At 35.6% G+C, this 21,832-nt stretch overlaps 1 protein-coding gene across 1 annotated transcript in view; it reads left to right on the plus strand.

The window, feature by feature from the left end:
- Positions 1-21,832, plus strand: part of LOC136864267 (nose resistant to fluoxetine protein 6) — a 165,828-nt gene that overhangs the window by 101,858 nt on the left and 42,138 nt on the right. The window contains exons 8-9 of the mRNA XM_068226691.1: positions 3,246-3,436; positions 14,891-15,029. Of these exons, the coding sequence (XP_068082792.1) occupies positions 3,246-3,436; positions 14,891-15,029 (330 nt within the window). The remainder of the gene's footprint in view (positions 1-3,245; positions 3,437-14,890; positions 15,030-21,832) is intronic.

The raw sequence follows: 21,832 nt of genomic DNA on the forward strand, positions 1-21,832 counted from the left end.
AATTTGAAAATATCTATATCTCAAAAACTTAAAAGTTTACAGACGTAAAAATTGGTATTTGGAATCTCCTTTAAAAATCAAGAAACACGTATTTTTTTTTTGTTTTTGGAAAATCCCATTAAGGGGTGTGAAAAAAGGGGGAAAACTGGTTGAACACCTTTTATGAGGAGACTTATATCTCAAAAACTGAAGATGTTACAGACATGAAAATTGAAATTTGGAATCTCCTTTGAAAATAAAGAAACACGTATTTTTGCGTTTTTGGACAATCCGAAGAATAGGGGGTGAACAGGAATGAAAAACGGGGTGAATTTTAAGAAAGACTATATCTGCAAATTATCTCAGACACGTAACATATTACAGATTTGAAAACTGGTATTTGGAATTTCCTGTAAAAGTTAAGAAATATACATTTTTTTTTGAAAATCCAGTTAAGGGGAACTGAAAAAGGGGGTGAAAATTTAAAATGAGCTTATCTACAGTATATCGCAGAAACTTAACATGTTGCAGACGAAAACATTGGTATTTGGAATCTCCTTTAAAAATAAGGAAACGCGCATTCTTTGGTTTTTGGGGAAAACCCTTAACGGGGGGGGGGGGGAGGTGAAAGAATTGAAATATTAGTTGAATTATTTGTATGAGAATGTATATAAACACCAAAAAATCTAAAGGTGTTACAAACGTGAAAACTGGTATTTGGAATCTCCTTTAAAAATAAAGAAACATGCATTTGGGTGGGGGTGGGGGGGCGGAACAAACTTGGTAGAGGGGGGATGAAATTGGAGATGAATTCCTCTTGCGAGGATATATATATATCTTAAAATCTGAAGATGTTACAGTCGTGATAATTGGTATTTGGAAACTCTGTTAAAGAAACGGGTACTGTTTGTTTTTGGAAAATTCACTTGAGTGGGGAGTTTGAAAGGAAGTAAAAAAATTGAATTCATTTTCTGGAGAAACTTATATCTCAAAACTAAAGGCTACAGAATTGGGTATTGGTATTTGGTATCTCCTTTAAAAATGAAACAGGTTTTTTAGGTGGGGGAAACCAACTTAACATGTGGGCATGGAGTGAAAAAGAAGTTGAATTCTTTTAATGAGGATACTTATATCTAAAAAAATGAAGATTTTACAGACATGTAAGTTTGTATTTGGAATTTGCTTTCAAAGTAAAGAAACACATAATCTTTTGTCTCTGGAAAATCCACTTAAGAGGGGGGGGGGGGGTGTGAATTAATTGAAAAATTAGTTGAATACTTTGTATGAGGATACTTCAAAACCTAAAATGTTACAGATGTGAAAATTAGTATTTGGAATCTCCTTGAAAAATAAAGAAACACGCATTTTGGGAGGGAAAATTAACATGGGGGCGAAGGTGGTGGAAAAGGAGTTTAATTCCGTTTTATGAGGATACATATATCTTAAAACTGAAGATGTTACAGTCATGATAACTGGCATTTTTGAGCTCCTTTATAAATAAAGAAACAAGTTTTTTTGGTTTTTCAGAAAATTCACTTAATGGGGGAGGGTGAAAGGAAGTGAAAAAATTTAATTATTCTCATGAAGAAACTTATATCTCTAAAACTTAAGGTTACACACATGAAAATTTGTATTTTAATCTCTTTTAAAAATAAAGAAGCACGCATTGTTTGGAGGGGGGGTGGGGGGTGGAGAATCAACTTAACGGGCTGAGGTGATAAAGGAGTTGAATTCTTTTTATGAGGATACTTATATCTTTAAAACTGAAGATATTAAGAGGCATGAACATGTGTATTTGGAATCTTCTTTCAAAGTAAAGAAACACGTGTTCTTTTGTCTTCGAAAAATGAATTTAAAAATTAGTTGAATTCTTTGTATGACAATACTTATATCTCAAAAGCTAAAGATATTAAAGACGTGAAAACTGGTATTTGAATCTCCTTTAAAAATAAGGAAACACGCACTTTTCGAGAGGGGGGAATCAATTTAACGGGTAGGAAATGGGGGAGGGGTGGTGGTGAAGAAGGAGTTGAATTACTTTTATGAGGATACTTATATCTCAAAACTGAAGATGTTGCACACATTAAAATTAGTATTTGGAATCTCCTTTCAAAATAAAGAAACACGCATTTGTTGTTTTCGGAAAATCGACATTAGGGGTATGGGGTTGAAAATAAGGATATAAAGAGTTGAAATATGTTTATGAGGATACTTTGTCTCAAAAACTGATATCTTAAAACATGAAGCTGTTACAGACATGAAAGTTGGTATTTTGAATTTCCTTTCAAAATAAAGAAACGCATATTTTTCGTTTTCGGAAATCCACTTAAGGCGGGAGAGGGTTGGAAATATGTCAAGAAGAAGGAGTAGAATTATTCTTAGGAGTATACATTTATCTAAAAAACTGAAGGGTTTACAGACGTACAGACATGAAAACTGGTAGTTGGAATCTCCTTTAAAAATAATGAAACGCCTGTTTTTTTTGTTTTCAGAAAATTCAGTTAAGGAGCTGAAAAGAATTTGAAAAGTGGGTGAATTTTTAAAATGAGTACCAGAATATCTACATTATATTTCAAAAACTTAACATGTTAGACACAATAAACTTGGTATTTGGGAAGTCCTTTAAAAATACGGGAACATGCACCTTTTTGTTTTCGGAGAACGCACTTAACAGGGGGCGAAAAGAAGTGAAAAAGTAGTTGAATTATTTTTTATGAGGATACTTATATCTTAAAAACTGAACATGTTACAGATGTGAAAACTGGAATTGGGAATCTTCTTTAAAAGTAAAGGAACACGTGTTTCTGTTTTCGGAAAATACACTTAGATGGGGGTGGGTGTGGAGGAAAGACTGATCAAGGGGTTGAATTCCTTTTATGGGGAAACTTATGCATATCTCAAAAATCGAAGATGTTACAGATGTATAAATAGGTATTTTGAATCTCCTTTAAAAATAAAGAAACATGTATTTATTTTTTCGACTTGAGAGAAGACTGTTTCTCACATGTGCATTTCTATGTCGCATGGTCATCTTAGCCTCAAAAGTTAATACCACAAACATGGTTTACAAAGAATTTCTGGGGTAATTGAAACTCAATTTTTGGGTGAGTTTTTATACTTTAGGAATTTTCAGATAATGTCTTAGTACAAGGCCGAGGAATGATTACTTTGATCAAATTACGATTTATACGCGAGCGAAGCCACGGGTAATTGCTAGTAGTGTATACAGAGGTATTATTGCAATGTAAATCTGTCTTGTATTTCAGTGCATCGGTCAGAGCTGGTACCTGGCAGTGGATATGCAGCTTCATTGGTTGTCACCCCTCGTACTGATACCCTTATGGAAATGGCCTAAGATTGGAGCTGTCCTCATGGGTTTGCTGGCTCTAGGAGGAATCATCGGCACTTATTTCGTCGCCTACAACAATGAGATGAGGGCATCCCTCCTCACACAAACGTAAGTCTATAGGCTTTAAATAATAATGCTGTGTGTTCACTGGCCTTTGAGCTACCATTAGTCTTAATCATATATGGGCAAAAGCGTTTTATGTCTGTACGCTGGCCAAAAATTTGGCAAATCAAAACTCATCCAAAAATATCGAACACTAGCTATAAATAGAGCCTTGAACGGATACAGATATCTGCAAAGTTAGTGTCTTTGCAGATGCGATCTGTATGGCAGTGCAGATAATTTTGCTGATTATTTTTAAATAATGGAAAAGCATTGGGAGTACAGGAATGATATGGTGATGACATTCATTGACATTGAAAAGGCATATGACAGTGTCCCCAGGACGAAAGTTTGGGATAGTCTGGTGAAAAAAGGAATTGGACAGGGATTAATAAAAATGATCATGATATTGTGTAAGGAATGTTGTAGTTGTATGCAAACACAAGTTGGCAGGACAAGTTGGTTCAAAATAACTAGTGGGCTGAGACAGGGAAGTGTTCTATCACCAATCCTGTTTACAATAGTAATGGATGACATCATGAGAACAGCAAAAGCAGCATATGGAGGAAGAGAAATGAACATGATGTTATTTGCAGATGATATTGTGATTTGGGGAGAAGACGACAGGAAGGTTCAAGAACAGTTGAATGTGGTGAATGGGAAGATTGAAGAATGTGGATTGAAAATAAGTGTAGAAAAGAGTAAAACTCTTGTTATGACTAGAGGGGAGAAAGAAGGGAAAGGTCAAATTAGACTTGCAGACAAGCCCCTGGAAGTAGTGGAAATGTTTAAATACCTGGGGAGTGAATTAATGGAGAATGCTCGACTGGATGCTGAGTTTAGTAAAAGAATTCAAGCTGGAAGTTGTTTCTATCATAGTGTAAGAAACATGTTATGGGACAAAGATGTGCCAACGGAAGCAAAGGATAGTATGTACAAGATATATTACGTACCCATAACAACTTACGGAGCAGAAACTTGGACAATGACAAAGAAGGATGAGAGTCGAATACAGGCAGCCGAAATGAAGTTCTTGAGGAGTATGATACAGAAGAGTAGAAAAGACAAAATAAGGAATGAGAAAATCCAGTAAGAAATTGGAGTGGAAAAAAATGAATGATAGAATAGAGAAGAGCCGACTAAGATGGTTTGGGCACATAAAGCGAATGAGCGACGAAAGAATGCCAAAAAAGGTGATGGAAATGCAAATCCAAGGAAGGAGAGGCCATGGACGACCACAATTGAGATGGAAGGATACCATCCAACGCAGCATTATAGAAAGAAACCTGGACTGGGACACAGTGTTGGAGGAGGAGTGGTGGAAAGACCAAAGAAAGTGGAGAGGAACCATATTTGCCCCTACCCGGCTACAGCTGGATAAAGGGAAATGATGATGTTGACGATGATGATGAATGAAGTTCATGAATTTTCACTCTGGTGTACTCTTATTTTTGCTCTGTCATTAAGTGACATTTGACCGTGGAATGGAAGAATGGTGATATATATAAAGAGCCTTGAGACCATAAAGTCGTAAATCTGACCTGAGCCCAACTGGCTTCTGCCCACAACTAATGGAATGTAGGAACAAAGGTCAATATGTCAGTAGTTGTCACAAGAGAAAATCCCTCATAAACCTGTGACTGTGGGGAGCCTGATGTCAGGTATCAGGCCTATTGTGTTATGTTAACAGATCTATCCATTTTAATAGCCTGGCTGTTATATACTGTAGTTAATATTTACAATATCCGCAGATAACAATTTGGGGATGCGGATAACCATTTGCGGATGCAGATGCGGGTCCGGATGAAGGAAATGCGGATGCGGATAATATTTTGTATATCTGCGCAGGGCTCTAACTATAAACATATGTATATACATAATATTATTTACTTACCTTGAATAATGGATGTACCCCATTGCAGATATCAATTGTTTTGTGGCACCATGTTAGTGCATAAAAGACATAAGAGTCATTCCACAAATGAGGTATTACACTGATCAAAGTCCTTATATCAGATAGTGATGGAGATGACCAGTCTTTGATTCTACATCTTCTAGTTGGAGGTATTGCCTGTTGTTTCCATTTGTTTTCCTGAATTACTGTTTCCTGGTAAATTATGTTAAAATTTTGGTATTAAAAAATAGTGAAAAGTACTCTGTAGGCTTGGTCAACATGTCAAAATATGGGTATAAAATTGGTCCTTGATTAATATTATACTGTATATTGGAATGGTACTTGAAGGTCCTGGGTCTAAGTTATTCGCATCAGTTCTTTCATCAGGTGTTTCCTTCTCTGGGGCACTTGAGTCACTTTTGCACTAAGAAGACTCACTACTTCAGTTTCCATCTTCGGACACTTCTAATGAAAAATCACTTTTATTTACATCTGCGGAATCCAAAATTGAAGCAATTTATTGCTTACTGACTCTCTTCTTAGTAACCATGTCACAAAATGTATGTTGGGTATTCAGCCCGAAGGCCAGTTTGATCTTCATAGCTCTGCCAACATTTATGATAGCCTAGGCATCACTGATGAGGCATACTAGGGAAATGAGGAGTGAGGTAGTTTCCTGTTGCTTTCCCCACCAAACCAGAAGTTGCTATTACATATCAGTTTGCAAAGCCCACTGAAATGCATGCACCAACTGACCCTATGAGTGATATTTTCACACCATTCGTAACAGGGTCTGGATGCATAAGGAATGGAATTTTATTAGCATCACTCATACCTCAATCACTTGCATATTGTCAAAGCCAAGGATGAGACTGAGAAAGGTTAATGAAAGTAACAAATTTATTCTAGCCCATACCAGAAGACAAAGCACACTGTAAACACTACATCTCACCAGCAAAAGCTGTATAAATTACAAAAAGCCGGTTCCAAAACTCACGACGCATGCTTCACTGAACACGATAGCCTCTCACAGCTTGTAAACAGCTAGCAGGGAGATAATGCAACTCTATTCAAGGATTCCCCTTTCAGCCAGACCTAAAAGTGTCATTTACTGCCATTTGATTACTACTTGCGCTGGTAACACTGGATCTTTGACTTTTCAATATATTAAATTCTGCTCATGGGCAACCTCTAAGAATTAAAAGGAGATTGTATTGCTGAAATTCTGAACTTGTTTGGGGGCCATGGGTTTTTTTATCTGAGTCTGACATTACTTCTGCTTTCTTGTGCCAAACTCCTTACTTTCATAATTTCTATCATACATCCTTTGTTTGATTCTTGTTTTTTTATGAACCTGGCAGAATGTATGAAGGTATGTGCGTTGTAGGGAGTGTTTCATTTTCATACTCTTCGTGGTCTTCCCTTTCACTTACCATTACCTTCATTCTTCAGAGGGTTGGAGAATACTTGCTTTTTATTTTTGTGAAGTTTCAACATCATCCCTGGAAAGGTAAAGTATTGTAAGCAACATTTTTTGGCGAAACTGAGTTTACGAAGTTTATACCTCAACCAGACTCCACTGCACATGGTGGCAAAGTATCGTAAGTGTAAAATGAATCTAGAGGGTAAAAACAACTTAAAAAATAAATTATCATAACCACCATCAATAATATATGGAACACCAGGTTATCAAAAGCACCAGTCACTACAACTTAACATTTTGTCGAGTGCGCACAGCATATGCTGTTCAATAATGCCGGCCGCATCTGAGTACATATTTGACCAGTAAACAACCTCTGTGGGGTAAGAAATTAAAAAAATACAATAAACTTATTTATTAAAACTTTGAGAGACTTTGAGACACATGAAAAGACATTTTGGATCGAGAAAACACTGTCATTTCAAAACATTTTTAATATGTCACCTTTACTAATATCTCTATTCAGTTCATCTATAATATCATCACTTGTGTCCAGAAACTCCATAGCATCACTTGTAATTTACAAAAGAAGAAACATTCACAGTTATATTTACGAAAACCAAAAATATTTATAGCTACGAAGAGCACAAATGTCTATCCACATCAGTGGCAATCATACCACTATGTCCTCTTTTTTCAGATTGGTGATTCCCTTTTCTTAGGTTGGTGATATGGCATCCTTACATATGTGCCAATTTTTATATCATACTGTATGCTTTTAGCTGAACACGTTCCAAACCAGAAGAACGAGACATGTACTGTTCGTTTTAGTCAATCAACTGGACTTTAAGCTGGAGTATGTTTGTAATCACGTAAAATAGCTATTAAAAGACAAAAAGTACTGGAAGGTGGGATACTTCCTTTAACCTTAACCTTAGTTAAGATATAAGTGTATCTAGAGGGACACTAGCTTGGCTGTGTGAAACCTTTGGGACATCCATTGCACCACTCCCGCACTCGACATCATCTGGATCCTCATCTTCCTCACCAACAGTCAAATTCCATACAATTTCCTCCTCGCTTTCATGTCTGAAACCATTATCATCTTTATCTAACCACTCAGTTATGTCACTTTCTTCTGCATCTTGGCATTCATCTGGGTTTTGCAGTAATGATGTCATTGTAGCAAGAATATCTTAAATATTTGAAATATTGCCACTGAAGCTGGCATTTGCTTGTGCTTCACCTAGAATCACTTTCTGTGATTGTGCAAGTGTAATAGTATTATTTTTGTCCCATGATGTGTTGACTGCTTGGTGGGCATCCAACAACCTAAATTCCTTCTAAAATGTTGGAATATCAATATTTTCCTCAACCAGTTTCTGTCATAGAGATGACGTGTACTTCTTCTTTAAAGCAGCAATAACACCTTGATTCAGAGGTTACAGAACAGAAGTTACATTAGGTGGAAGGAATTTGATGAAATACTGTATATAATTTTCTCTAAATTCACTTTCGTCTGGGTGGGAGAGCGTATTTCAATTAACCTCTTGACACCAACCTCCATATGTTGTGTAGACCTCCTTATCTTCACAGGCTGCCAACCTCCATGCATGGTACAGACCCAGACCCCTGTAGGCCTAATTTCATTTTGCTCTGGCTTGTAAAGTTTTAATGTTGTCAAGATGGAAATAGTATATCTTTGAAGGTCTGCTTTCCTTTTATATATAAATTAGCCAAAACCAGTGTTTCCTTTTTTTTTCTAAGGAGTTTGAATTAGTCTGACCTCTTTCTGCTTGAGAGCATATAGAGTTAAATTTCTGCAGAATTTCTAGCAGATGTGTGTAATACTACACAATATTTCCTTATGTTGCTTGATAGTATAAATCACCTTTTATCACTGATATGCATGTTGACATCATCTGGTGAGGATTCCTGTAATTCTTTCATTGCATTGAAACCTCTTACAAGTCATAATTACTTGAATCACCGTCACTTTCAAATATGATATCGCATGGCAGGTGCAGTTTGAATGAAAGAGAAGTAATTAAGTTTTAATAAATCAGATGATAACAAACTACACCAGACTGAACTGAGCAAAGCAAGAGTGGGCGCATAACATACAGAATGAGAGCCCGCAAGACAAAGTAATGGACGATGAAACTCGCCAAAATACGCGCCCTCTTTCTCATGAACAGATCATCCCATTAAGCTGGGATTTGTGCCAAATGAATCTTTGAACTATTGTTCCTCGTTATTTTGCCTTAAGTTCTCCAGGCTACCAATTTTCATTGCATTGTGAAAAAACCCATGCAAATACAAGAATGTCACTTATATTCCATGTAAGATGTGGAAATTCTCTCCTCCATTAGTAGAATATAAGGTAAATATAAAGTCAATGAATGTAAACTACATTCTTTTGAGTCTCCACTGTAAATGTTTGAGAAAAATCTGAGCTAAAATGTTGTAACAGTGAATTTTTAAAGAGATCGCTGCATTTTTCTCATGCTTACACCTGATTCACCTCTGTCCACTGGGTAAAGCGGCACTCAAATATTCCCCATCGCTGAGGGGTTAAGAGCACTAATTTGTTTGGAAGCAATGGCTTAGTTAGGTAGGCTATCACAAAATGAATATGAAACCAGTCCTTAAATATCTGTGGGTCCATTCACACACAGCATTTTGCTTATAGTCGGAATATTTTCTTGTTTAAAACAATGAGGTGTTTTAGCTTTTCCAGCTGATAATAATTTTGGTTTATGGTCACGGTGTGTTAACACACACCATAGAAGTTATTCTTTTCTAAGATGCTTTATGACCTGGGTCTTGCTTACGTTGGTGCATCATTAATGTAAAGGACAGTAGACATTTCCAATACAATCCTGTCTCATCTCTATTGTATTGGCTAGTTGTTTCAGGTCAAGGTTTTCTTTTTCAATGAATGATTCTTCTCTAAGTTACCTTTTGTGTGGGTGGGAGGGCGCACTTTTGTGAACTCTTCAGCAGCTTCCACATCTATGCTAAGACATTCCCTGTGAATCAGAGATTTTTTGTATTCTGTTGTGTTTCTTAAACTTCTTAAGCCATTGAAAATCTGCTTCTAAGCTAAGAGCAGAGTGAAAACATTTTGCTTGAGCACACAACAGACTGAACACAGGAATACTTTCCATTCATTTTTTAATAAACAACTATATCATGGCTTCATCGAGATTTTCATAGTCCTATGTTCTCAATGATTTTTGGGATATTAAATGATCATGCCTAGTGGAAATTTTACTCGCGATTTCTTTTTATTTCTTCTCCATTCCCAACATTGCCATAAGACCTATCAGTGTCGGTGCAATGTAAAGCCAATTGTAAAAATTAACTGCAAAGCAAATCAATGGATGTAAACTACATTCTTTTGTAATCTTATCTCTATTGTAAATGAAAATAATCTGACCTAAACTGTTATAACAGTAAATTTTTAAAGAGAGCGCTGTGGATAGTTGGGATGGTGAAGTACCTTTCTCCAGTCTTTCTGTAATTTTCAGTTTTTCACTGATGATTGGCCTTCTATATTTCAATTTATAACCACACGTATTGAAAAACTGACACAGCCACAAATCACAGTTGAAAACTCTCACAACTGACTTCCACCGGGTGAGTTGGCCATGTGGTTAGGGGCCCGCAGCTGTGAGCTTGCATCTGGGAGATAGTGGGTTCAAACCCTACTGTCGGCATCCCTGAAGATGATTTTCCGTGGTTTCCCATTTTCACACCAGGCAAATGCTGGGGATGTACCTTAATCAAGGCCATGGCTGCTTGCTTCCCACTCCTAGCCCTTTCCTATCTCAACATTGCCATAAGACCTATCAGTGTCGGTGCAACGTAAAGCCAATTGTAAAAATTAAAAAACAAAAATAAACAACTGACTTCCATTCAAAACTTTGAAAAGATTTCTGCATGTGCGTTCACCTTTTCAACAGACTATTAGCACTATCCATGGATCTCTGGCACTCATGCCCTTCACAACTCCATTTAGTATCAGGTCAGTGACGTAGGGTGCAGCAATTGGGAAAGGGAGGGTAGGTTCTGGGTGACAGTGCATTCCTCTTGTATTTTTGCATCTTAGAAGATAAACCATACTGTCTGTGGCAACATGCCCCTATGCTATCAGGTTTGTAGCATTCAAGTTGCAAAATCTACTGTTACATTGCAGAGCAACTACGGCCAGTCTTTTTGGATGACTTTAATTTCTTCTCAATCCATTGTAAACCCATTCAAATTCCTATAAATGATGCAGAGATGATTTTATTATGTGTTATTGTTAGTTGCTATAAGAACGGCTACTTTTAAAAGATTACTCTTTATGACTCACAAATTAACTGCAAAGCAAATTATCTGCAATCTGCATGCAAATTATGAAGAGTACACTGTATTGTATACCAGATTGGCTGTTGATTCATGTGCTAAACAGTCACCACTATAACAAGCTAAAACTAATATTTTTAAACATTTTTGGATTTCCATACTCAATCATCATTTTCATTTCCTCTTGTCCATCTCTTGCCAGGTTGAGGTGTTGATGGTATACCATCACTCATTTTTAGGCTATTATTAGGATGGGGTTGCCACTCCCAAAGACATTTGAGCTACTGCCAGCAATTATTCAGGCTGCTCCTTATATGGGGAACAGACTCCCTTGTAGCCGCCCCTAACATGGGAAACACAACACTGATGATGCATAGTGTACTCATACTATTCCCCGAGTACTGGGTTTCCTCTTCCGCACAATCTCTACAGTTCCAAAGTCCATCTTTTCTGCTGTAGATTCCATTGATGTCTTAACTTGTAACCCTGAGCTGGGACCATTATCAGATGACACACCGGGTCAGTATGCTCTGGGACTCACATAGGCAGGGGCACCATTCCCTGGGTGGGAATGCCTCCAAAGAGGGTCCTGATCTCCTACCTGTTTGGATTTCCATACTATAAAATAGAATTTCATTGCTAGATCAGTCTGTCATTTGTTAAGAAGGTTTTCTTAGTAACTAATTCTTTATGTTCACAAAATAATGCATATCCAGTTAAAAACTGCTCCATCAAATCTTGGAGATGCATTACCTTGAAGAAGTACTGTGGAAAAGTAGACTATGTAGACTTTGTATCATTATTGCATTTGGAAGCCTTCAATTGGCTGGGCACATTCTGCACATCAAAAACAACAGGATTCTAAAGGTAGCAATAACACAGAGTCCAAATGAGCATTAAATATTAGAGAGGCCATCCCTGAATAACTGGCAAAGAACAGTTAGTCAAGACCTGGATGTGTTGAATTTCTCATGGGAAAACACTAGAGAGGCTATCCCTGAATCACTGGCAAATTATAGTTAGTCAAGACCTGGATGTGTTGAATTTCTCATGGGAAAACACTGAAACGCTTGGTATAGGAGGGACTGGAAGAAACTAACAAACATGGGAGGATCTCTGTCTACATATATCTGTACACTAGCAAGATACCCGTGCTTCACTATGGTTTTAAACTGAAAGTTAGTATTCAGAATTTTACATTTTGGAGTCCACTGTCAGCTTAGCCTGTAAAATACGCCCTCAGTTCGTACATCAAACGGTTTTGAGGAATGATTATTTTCTGATCTAACACTTGCTTGAACCCCCATACGGGAGAATTTGAATGTTTTAAACTCTGTGAAATTTTGATTTTTTACATTGAACAGTAATGGAGGAATGAATACTTTTTTAAGGGGTGAATATTTTAAAATATTTATTAACATCTAGGGTATAAAAAAGTAAGTCTCTGCCTGAAACGGTTTCGGAAGAATGGATATTGTGTTTTTGAGAGTCAACCGTCATCTAAACTCCTTAGGGGAGAAATATTTTGAAGTATATGATATTTTACACTTAGGGCATAAAAGATCCTTTTCATGAACTTACAACTTTGTACGTCAAATGGTTTTGGAGGGATGAAAAATTTTGTTTATGGAGCTAACGTCATTTAACACCTTAGGAGTGGGATGTTTAAAAATATTTCCTATTTCACACCCAGGATTTGATATATATATACCGCTACTTGGAATTTGGTCTTCGTACTTTAAACAGTTTTCAAGGAAGGAATGAATATATTTGACTTTGGATCTTAACCCCCATTTAAATCTCTGAATGATTAAATTTGTTTCAAACATTCTGTTTTTTAATACAAAAGGTATCATTTGAAATTTTAACTTCATAATTCAAATGCATTCATATAAATGCACATTTTGTCATTATTCCTCACCCCCCAGTCAAAACCCCTTAGAGGTGTAATATTTTAAGTCCGATTCTTATTTGTATCCTCATAAAAAGAATTCAACTCCTTTTACACCTCCCTTAAGTTGACACCCCTCCCCCCATCCCACCACAAAATATGTATTTCTTTGTTTTTAAAGGAGATTCCAAATACAAATTTTCATGTCTGTAACATCTTCAGTTTTTGAGGTGTAAGTATCCTCATAAAAAAAGAATTCAACCCCTTTTTCAGTCCTTTTTATAACCCCCACCCATTAAGTGTTATTCTGAAAATAATGTAAATTTTTTGAGATATACTGTAGATATGGTTATTTTAAAACTTCACCTCCTTTAATACTTCCTCTAAGTGGATTATCCAAAAACAAATTATGAATGTTTCTTTACTTTACAGGGGATTCCCAATACCAATTTTCACATCCGTAACATGTTACATTTTTGAGACATACTGTTGATATACTCATTTTAAAAATTCACCCAATTTGCCACTCCTGTTTATCCCCTCTTAAGTACATTAAAAAGAAAGAAAAAACATATGTGTTTCTTTATTGTTGAAGGAGATTACAAATACCAATGCTCATGACAGTAAAATCTTCCGTTTTTGAGATGTAAGTATCCTCATAAAAGGTATTCAACCCCTTTTTCACCTTTTTAACCCCCTTAAGAGAATTTTCCAAAAACAAAAAAATATGTGTCTTCTTATTTTTAGGAGATTCCAAATACCAGTTTTCACGTCTTTAAATTGTAAAGTTTTTGAGATATGATAACTCATTTTAAAAATTCACCCCCATTTCAGCCCCTTAGCAATGGAATATAGAAAAATTCTCCCTTGGTGAGCACCTACATTGTAATATAAATGTATCCCCAAAATTTCATTTCTTTATGTCCAGTAGTTTTGGATCGGTGATGATGAATCAGTCAGTCAGGACATGTTTTCTTTGTACACGTACACATATAGAATTTGTGTGGATCCCAATTATTATGACCGTTATTGTGGTGTAAAATTGTGTCCTGGTCCCAAGGTGTTCCAGCTCTTTCCAACCCCTCCCTCCTAATGGAGGTGACCTGGACATACCTATTTAATCATATACCAGCCCTCCTGCCTATCGTAAATTGCTGGCAGTACCGGGAATCGAACTCAGCACCCTGAGGATGGCAGCTAATAGTGCTAACTGTTACACTATGGAGTTTCACATAAAGTATACTCATGTCCTCACCCCAAGCTTTTATTAGGAACACCCCCAATAGAGTTGAGCTGCAGGGACCATTTTAACCAAATGCCAGTCCTCCTCCTTTTGGCAGTACTACGGATCAAATCAAGGTCTCCAAGGATGGCAGCTAATAGTGCTAACCATTACACTTCAAGAAATGAAATTCATATTTCAAGGTCCCTAGTGACTGCAGTATCTAAATTAAAATATTATGCTATGTACACTACTTATAAGGGAAACCTTTTAGTAAATTTCATGTGAATTCCTATGCAATTGCTTCTGACTTTTGTCACACTAATTGAAAGCCCACCTCTTGGCAACAAGTCAGTTTGAGTCCTGTTGGTTGAAAACATTTTCATCATCAGAATGACGGCAGACAGGGTTGGAGAAAACTAATCACTAGATTGTGTGCCAAAAGCTTGGGTTCAATTCCAGACCTTTCTGCAGTGTTCATAGAGAGGAAGAACATGTGATGCTGTTAATGGTGGTTTGTCCATTCCATGGGAATATTAAGCCTCAAGCAGACCCCTTGGTATTATTTGACAGGAGTAGGCTACACACCGACACCAAGTCATTTGTAAGGCATTTTTTGATAATTTGTAGGTCATCAAAATTCTAGCTCTAATTATTTATTATTCATTCTTATGTTTCAGAACCGAGCAGAGCAATGTCATGATGAAAGAATACTATTTTCCAACATACACCAGGTTCCTTCCATACTTAATAGGCATAGGTGCTGGATATCTCCTCGTCCAGGCCAAACGTAGGAATCAAGTACATCAAATGTCCACAGTAAGTAGCTTGTTTGGTCATTTTTGAAACTCAAAAAGTAATTCTGTATCACTGTTGATGAGTTGTGGCACTACAAATACCATCAACTATTTATTATAGTTTTCTTTTAGGTGTGTACACACTTGTGAGCATATTGTGAGCCGAGCAGCTCATGAGCCGCTCACACTACCATGCTCACCAGTGTGGATGGGGTTCTGAGCATAATGCAAGCATTCATTGAGCTGACTGGAGTTGGTTTTCTAGTGAGCACAAAGGGATATTTGCGCTCAGTGTGGACGGCAAAGGAACGTGGTCACAAGTGTGTACGTCGACCTGGTCGGATGAAGATGTGCTTATGTTAATAGACACTTATCGGACACATTCTGTTTTATGGGTCCTGGAAAATGGGGATCACTTTAAAAATAATGTGAAAGAGGATGCATGGCAGGATATTGGTACAACAATTGGATAACCTGCGGATGAATGTAAGAAAAAAAAAATTCTTTCTTGGTGTCACACCGGAGGGAAAGGAGCAAAGAGAAAAGTAATTGCACTACTGGGAAAGCAGAGTTTCATGCTCAGAAGACATCTTTTGATGGAAACAAGACACAGACTGATCCTGCTCACGCGCAAATGGCTCAAGCAGTGCTCGTGAGCTGCTCAGCTCACACTATGCGCGCAAGTGTGTATGCACCTTTACATTTTAGTGTCTCATACTCACTGCCATTATTACAAATATTTAAGTCAGATTTCAGCTTTAATGTTGATTCAGAACTTCTGTTTTCTAACTAGTTTGATTGAAATTCCACATGTGAAATATATTTGTAATTCAGTGTCGGTGATGAAGGACTTTTAGACATTTAACCAACTGCCTGAATTCACATAAGAAATTCCAACCAAGAATACATTGCATTCAGTAGATTTAAGCCTCCAATACATTTTTTTGATAAAAATTTCACAAAGTAATTCAGGAAACCTTGAAATCATGATGCCGTCCGATATTAATTTATTTCAAAATAGGCTTCGTGTAAATTGTCTAACTACAGTATTAATCTGACTAAACAAATATATCATCTTTCCTAAACCAGCATGCAGGCTTTCTCTTGAATTTACGCTCCAAATTTTTGACTGAAAAATACCTACAAAGTTCTTAGGATTAATTCTTGATGAATATCTCTCTTGGAGTGATCAGGTTCAGGTGATATGTAATAAAATTATACCAGCAATTGGCGTTCTTAATAGACTTAAATACAAACTTACTAACACTCTACTAAAGAATATTTTTCACTCTCTTATTCAAAGTCATATACTTTGTATGGTACATATTTGGGCATGTTGCATTTAAGAGCTATTTCAGACTGTACACAAGAGTGCATTAAAAGTACTTATCTTAACTATGCAACTTGTAAATGTTAAATGTTTCGCACCTCTATAATGAGTTTAACTCACTTTCTGTTTATTCTCATGTAAAATATCAGTGTACCGTACCTTCTATGTTATCTTCTAATTCTACAACTTTTATATCAGATATGTATTGCTACTTACATTGACGCCAACAGCTTATCTATACAAACATTGTAATATTCTTACACTTGAGGCTTTATGTCAGAAAGCTTGAGGTTTGGTGGTCTACAAACTGAGAAATAATTTAGTTCACTCCAATACTTTGTGTGATAAATTCTGACATTCAGTACAAGAGATATGAATAAAATTCACATTGAACTGATTAATTCAACTAAATATGGCAACAAATCTGTATGGTACTACTCTGCTCATGCGTATGACTCAGTTTCTGAACATATTCAACAGGCTGCTTTATTTTCTGTATTTAAGCACAAACTTGTAAAATATTTACATAAGATGCAATGAACATCTGAGTTATCTTAACTATGCAACTTGAAATTAACATTTTAAGTAAGGGGCCTAAATTCAATTGGGAAAAGGAGAATTATAGTAATAGAAAAGATCTTGTTAAATTAATAGCTGAAACTGAAGTGGCCATAGCTAACCTACCAGTTGATGAACAAGTTCCTCTTAGATATGAAGTTAGTAGAACATTATCCAATATGATAGAACATACGGTAGAGAACCATGAGGAGTTGAATAAGAATATAAAATTATTGAAGAATAAGATAGATAATAATAATATTGTTGTGACAAAAGCTGATAAAGGTAATACTATTGTACTGATAGGAAGACAGGATTATATTGAAAAGACTAAGAATTTTCTAACTAGCAATAATTTTGAATTGATTAAAAAAAGATCCCACGTCTTCTATGCAGAAAAAACTTTAACAAATTCTCAATAACATAAATTTTTTATTAGACTCCAAAGATACTAACTGTTTAATTAACATGAACCCAGAAATACCTACTTTAAAGGCACTACCGAAAATTCATAAACAAGAAATTCCTATTAGTCCAATAGTTAATTTCAGAAATAGTCCAGTATATAAGACGGCCAAATTTATACAAATATTTTTAAAAGAACACTATAAGTTTTATAGCCAGACGCACCTAATTAATACCATTGACTTTTGTAACAGAATTAAAAACATTGAGCTAACAGACTACTACACGATACATAGTTTGGATATCAAAGATATGTACTCCAACATTCCTATTGTAGATACTATAAAAATAGTAAGAAAGAATTTAATGCAACACAGCAAATTAAGCAAGGTGGATTTGAAGAATTTTTAACATTACTAGAGTTTACTTTGGAAAATAACTATTTTGTTTTTGACAACAAAATTTACAAACAGTCTAAAGGCCTAGCAATGGGTTCGCCGGCTTCAGGTATTTTAGCTAACATATTCATGGATTACATGGAATATAATAAAATAGTGGATAAAATAGATGGATTGATTACACGGTTGAGATACGTCGGTGATATATTTGTTATTATCGATGAACGAAAGGTTAAACCTGATGGTATATTACAGTATTTAAATACTTTGAATAAACAAGTGCATTTTACGATGGAATCTGAAAATGATAGGACTTTCAATTATTTAGATTAACAGTTACTAAAAATTCTGGTCATTTTGATTTTCAAATTTTCAGAAAAGCTACTCAAATAGATACTATTATCAGAAATGACTCCAATCATCCAGGTCAACATAAAAAGGCAACATTTTACAGTTTAATTAATAGAGCTATGAACATACCTATGTCTAAGAAGAATCATAATAGAGAGATAAATATAATCCATCAAATCGCTCGTAGCAACGGATATTCCAACAGATTTATTAATAGAATGATAAATAAAGTGAAAAATGAACCTTAAACAACTTTAATTAAAGAGCGAAAAGAGAAAAAGAAATTCGTAGTTCTAACTTTTCGAAATAAGCACTCTTATCAACTGGCTAAAATTTTCAGGAAAAAGAACATCAATGTCACATACAAAACGGATAATAATACTAATAAGATAATTTTCAATTCAGATAAAATAGAGAATAAATGTATATTTAATAAATCAGGAATTTACAAATTAACATGCCAAACATGTAAACAACGATACATAGGACAGTCCGGAAGAAGTTTGGCTATAAGGTACAAAGAACACGTTAATGCGGTCAAACATAAAAGATATTCGGCAATGGGAGAACATATGGTTGAAATGAATCATAAATTTACAGACATTTCCAATGACATGAAATTATTACATTCGACCAAAAAGGGAAAACTGATGAATGTTTTGGAAAATTTAGAAATTTACCTTACACAAAAATGTAATTCTGAATCAAGTTTAAATGAAAAATGTACAGAAGATAACCCACTGTTTAGGCTAGCATATAATCATTTAAGGAACAAAAAGAAGAAGAAAAGAAGAAAAACTTGAAGATCCTAAATTTGTATAGTGTTCTCATTCAGTTCAACCAAAATTGTATGTATTGATCATTTTTATAATATTTCATAACTTCTCTTTACTCTTTGAGATGATGTATTGGGACACAATACTCCTTCAAATTGTAAAACAAAAGATTGTGTCATATTGTGTTATTCTTTGATCTAACCACTGATGAAGGGAATGGTTGAGATTTCCCGAAACATGTATGGTTTAATTAATAATGTTTCTTTCATTTAATGAGTGTATTGATCAAGGCGGATTTAAATAAACTATTATAAATAGTTATATTATACATTCAGACCAGTCAATACGTACCAAACACAATATTAACCTATCATGGTTAAGTTTATTAACAGTTTGTTACATGTATCGCACCTCTATAATGAGTTTAACTCACTTTCTGTTCATTCTCATGTGAAACATTAGTGTACATTCTATGTCATCTCCTAATTCTGCAACTTTTATATCAGATGTGTATTGCACCTATATGAGCTATGGCTCAGGTGCCCTTTATGAAATAAATAAAAATTTTAAAAATAAAATAAATTTGTAGGGCACATATGGTATGATAATTGGAACCAGGTACGGAGAGAGGGTACCTCTGTGGCTCAGATGGCAGCACACTAGCCTATCACCGCTGGGTTCTGTGGTTCAAATCCTGGTCAATCCTTGTGAGATTTGTGCTGGACAGAGCAGAGGCAGGGCAGGTTTATTTCTGGGTACTTCAGTTTTCCCTGTCATCTTTCATTCCAGTGACACTCTCCAACATCATTTCATTTCATGTCAGTGATTATCATTGTCCCAGAGGAGTGCGACAGGCTTCAACAGTAGGCACAGTTCCTTGCCTCTAGATGGGGCCTTCGTTCATTCCATTCCTGACCCAGTCAAATGATTGGAGATAGGCTGTGGATTTTCATTTTACAGAGAGAGGCTATTTTAGAGACTGTCGTAATCACAAAGACGCACACGGGAGATGCTGTCAGTTGTGTACACTGTTTTATTTACAAATTATATATAATTACACACACACTAATAACGGCATTTTTGAATTGACTCAAAGAAGAAGAAGAAGAAGAAGGAGAAGAAGAAGAAGAAGAAGAAGAAGAAGAAGAAGAAGAAGACTGCATTATCATGTCAAACAATTACCAACACAACAAAATCATAATCATAACATTCATTCATTTATTTCAATTAATTTCAATGAGCCTGCAGGCTCATACATAGGAATTGTACAGGACATTACATCCTGGCGGGCACTTACACATTAAAATATAGTTTGTCTATATAAGATTATTAGTAAATGGTTGAGCATATAAACACATACAATATATAAAATATGTACATCATCAATATGAGAATTACAGAGAATTATTTCTGACTGTATTTACATTTACATAACATGAAAGTTGCAAAGGTACAAGAATAGATTACAGAGTATTTTCATTTACATAACATAAAAGTTGCAGAAGTACATGAATAGTTCTGGACAGTTTGCATGATAATTTGGGAGAATGACTTAAATGACAACTGATATTTTGATTTAAACAGCACTGTACCTTTCCCAAAAATAATGCTAGACTCTTTGTTTGAATTTTGCCAAAGTTGGTGCTGTTTTTACCTCCACAGGGATGTTATTAAATAACTGGATCACAGAGAACTTCAAGCTGTTTATACCATATTTATAAAAGCGAACATTGTATAAGGCAAAGTCATTTGCGTGCCTAGTACTATATGGATGGTTGTCAGAATTCAGAGTATATGTAGTGTTGTGGTGTATAAATTTATGTTTTATTTTATGCATGAGTACAGCTGTATTGAATTCTGTACTCGTGCTTAGGGGTGGTATTTTAGCACTTAGGTATAGATATTTTATTGATGTTAAGTAGGGAAGATTAAGTATATTTTTAACAGCTCTATTTTGTACTACCATTAGCTCATTCAAGTCAGACTTCTTACAGTGCATCCAGATTACATTCAAATATTGTAGGTGACTATGAATTAAAGAGTAGTAGATCTGTTTTAGAAGATGTTGTGGGATGAGATAACTTTCTTTAAAATTCCTGCAACAGGTGTGATCTTTTTAGTAATGTATTCAACATGGTCTCTCCAGTTCAAGTTCCTATCAATCACCAACCCAAGATATTTGACAGTACTAATTAGCTTTATTTCAGTATTCTGCATATATATTTTACTCTGTGTGGGATTTCATTCTGACCTTGTTTTGTCATTATCATATAATTAGTCTTTTGCATATTAATTGTTAATTTATTTGCTTGAAACCAAAAGCACAGAGTATTGAGGTCTTCCTGCATATCTTTAACAATGGAGTCTATATTGCAACCAGTATAGAACAAGTTTGTGTCGTCGGCATATAGTGTGATACGTCCTTTCAAATGGCAAGTTGCAATGTTGTTGATGTAGACTAGAAAGAGTATCAGCTCTAATACCGACCCCTGTGGAACGCCATGGGTTACCCTAATTGCTGAGCTCCTACAGTTATTCGGCACTACATACTGTTTTCTATCAGACAGATAATTATCAAACCACTTCAATGCAACACCACAAACTCCTGCTCTCTCTAATTTAGCTAACAGTCTTTCATGGTCCACTGTACCAAAGGCCTTTTTTAGATCTATAAACAACCCACCAGCAAAATTATTAAAATCTATTGACTCTTGCAGCAGATTTATGAGATCTACGGTTGCTATTTCAGTGTTAGAGTTCTCATGAAAGCCATATTGTGCATTGTAAAAGAAATTATTTTTCTTTAAAAAAGTGAGAAGTCTATTTTTATCAATAGTTTCTAATATTTTGGAGATTATGGAGAGAATGCAGATGGGCCTATAATTACTAGGATTCCTCCCATCCCCACCCTTGAAGACAGGAACTACTTTAGCTACTTTTAGCTCACTAGGTAAAGTACCAGATGCCAAGGATTCATTAATGATCTCTGTTAGCATCCCGCTTAAAG

Source organism: Anabrus simplex, chromosome 1 (genome assembly GCF_040414725.1).
Source record: "Anabrus simplex isolate iqAnaSimp1 chromosome 1, ASM4041472v1, whole genome shotgun sequence".
Lineage (NCBI taxonomy): Eukaryota > Metazoa > Arthropoda > Insecta > Orthoptera > Tettigoniidae > Anabrus > Anabrus simplex.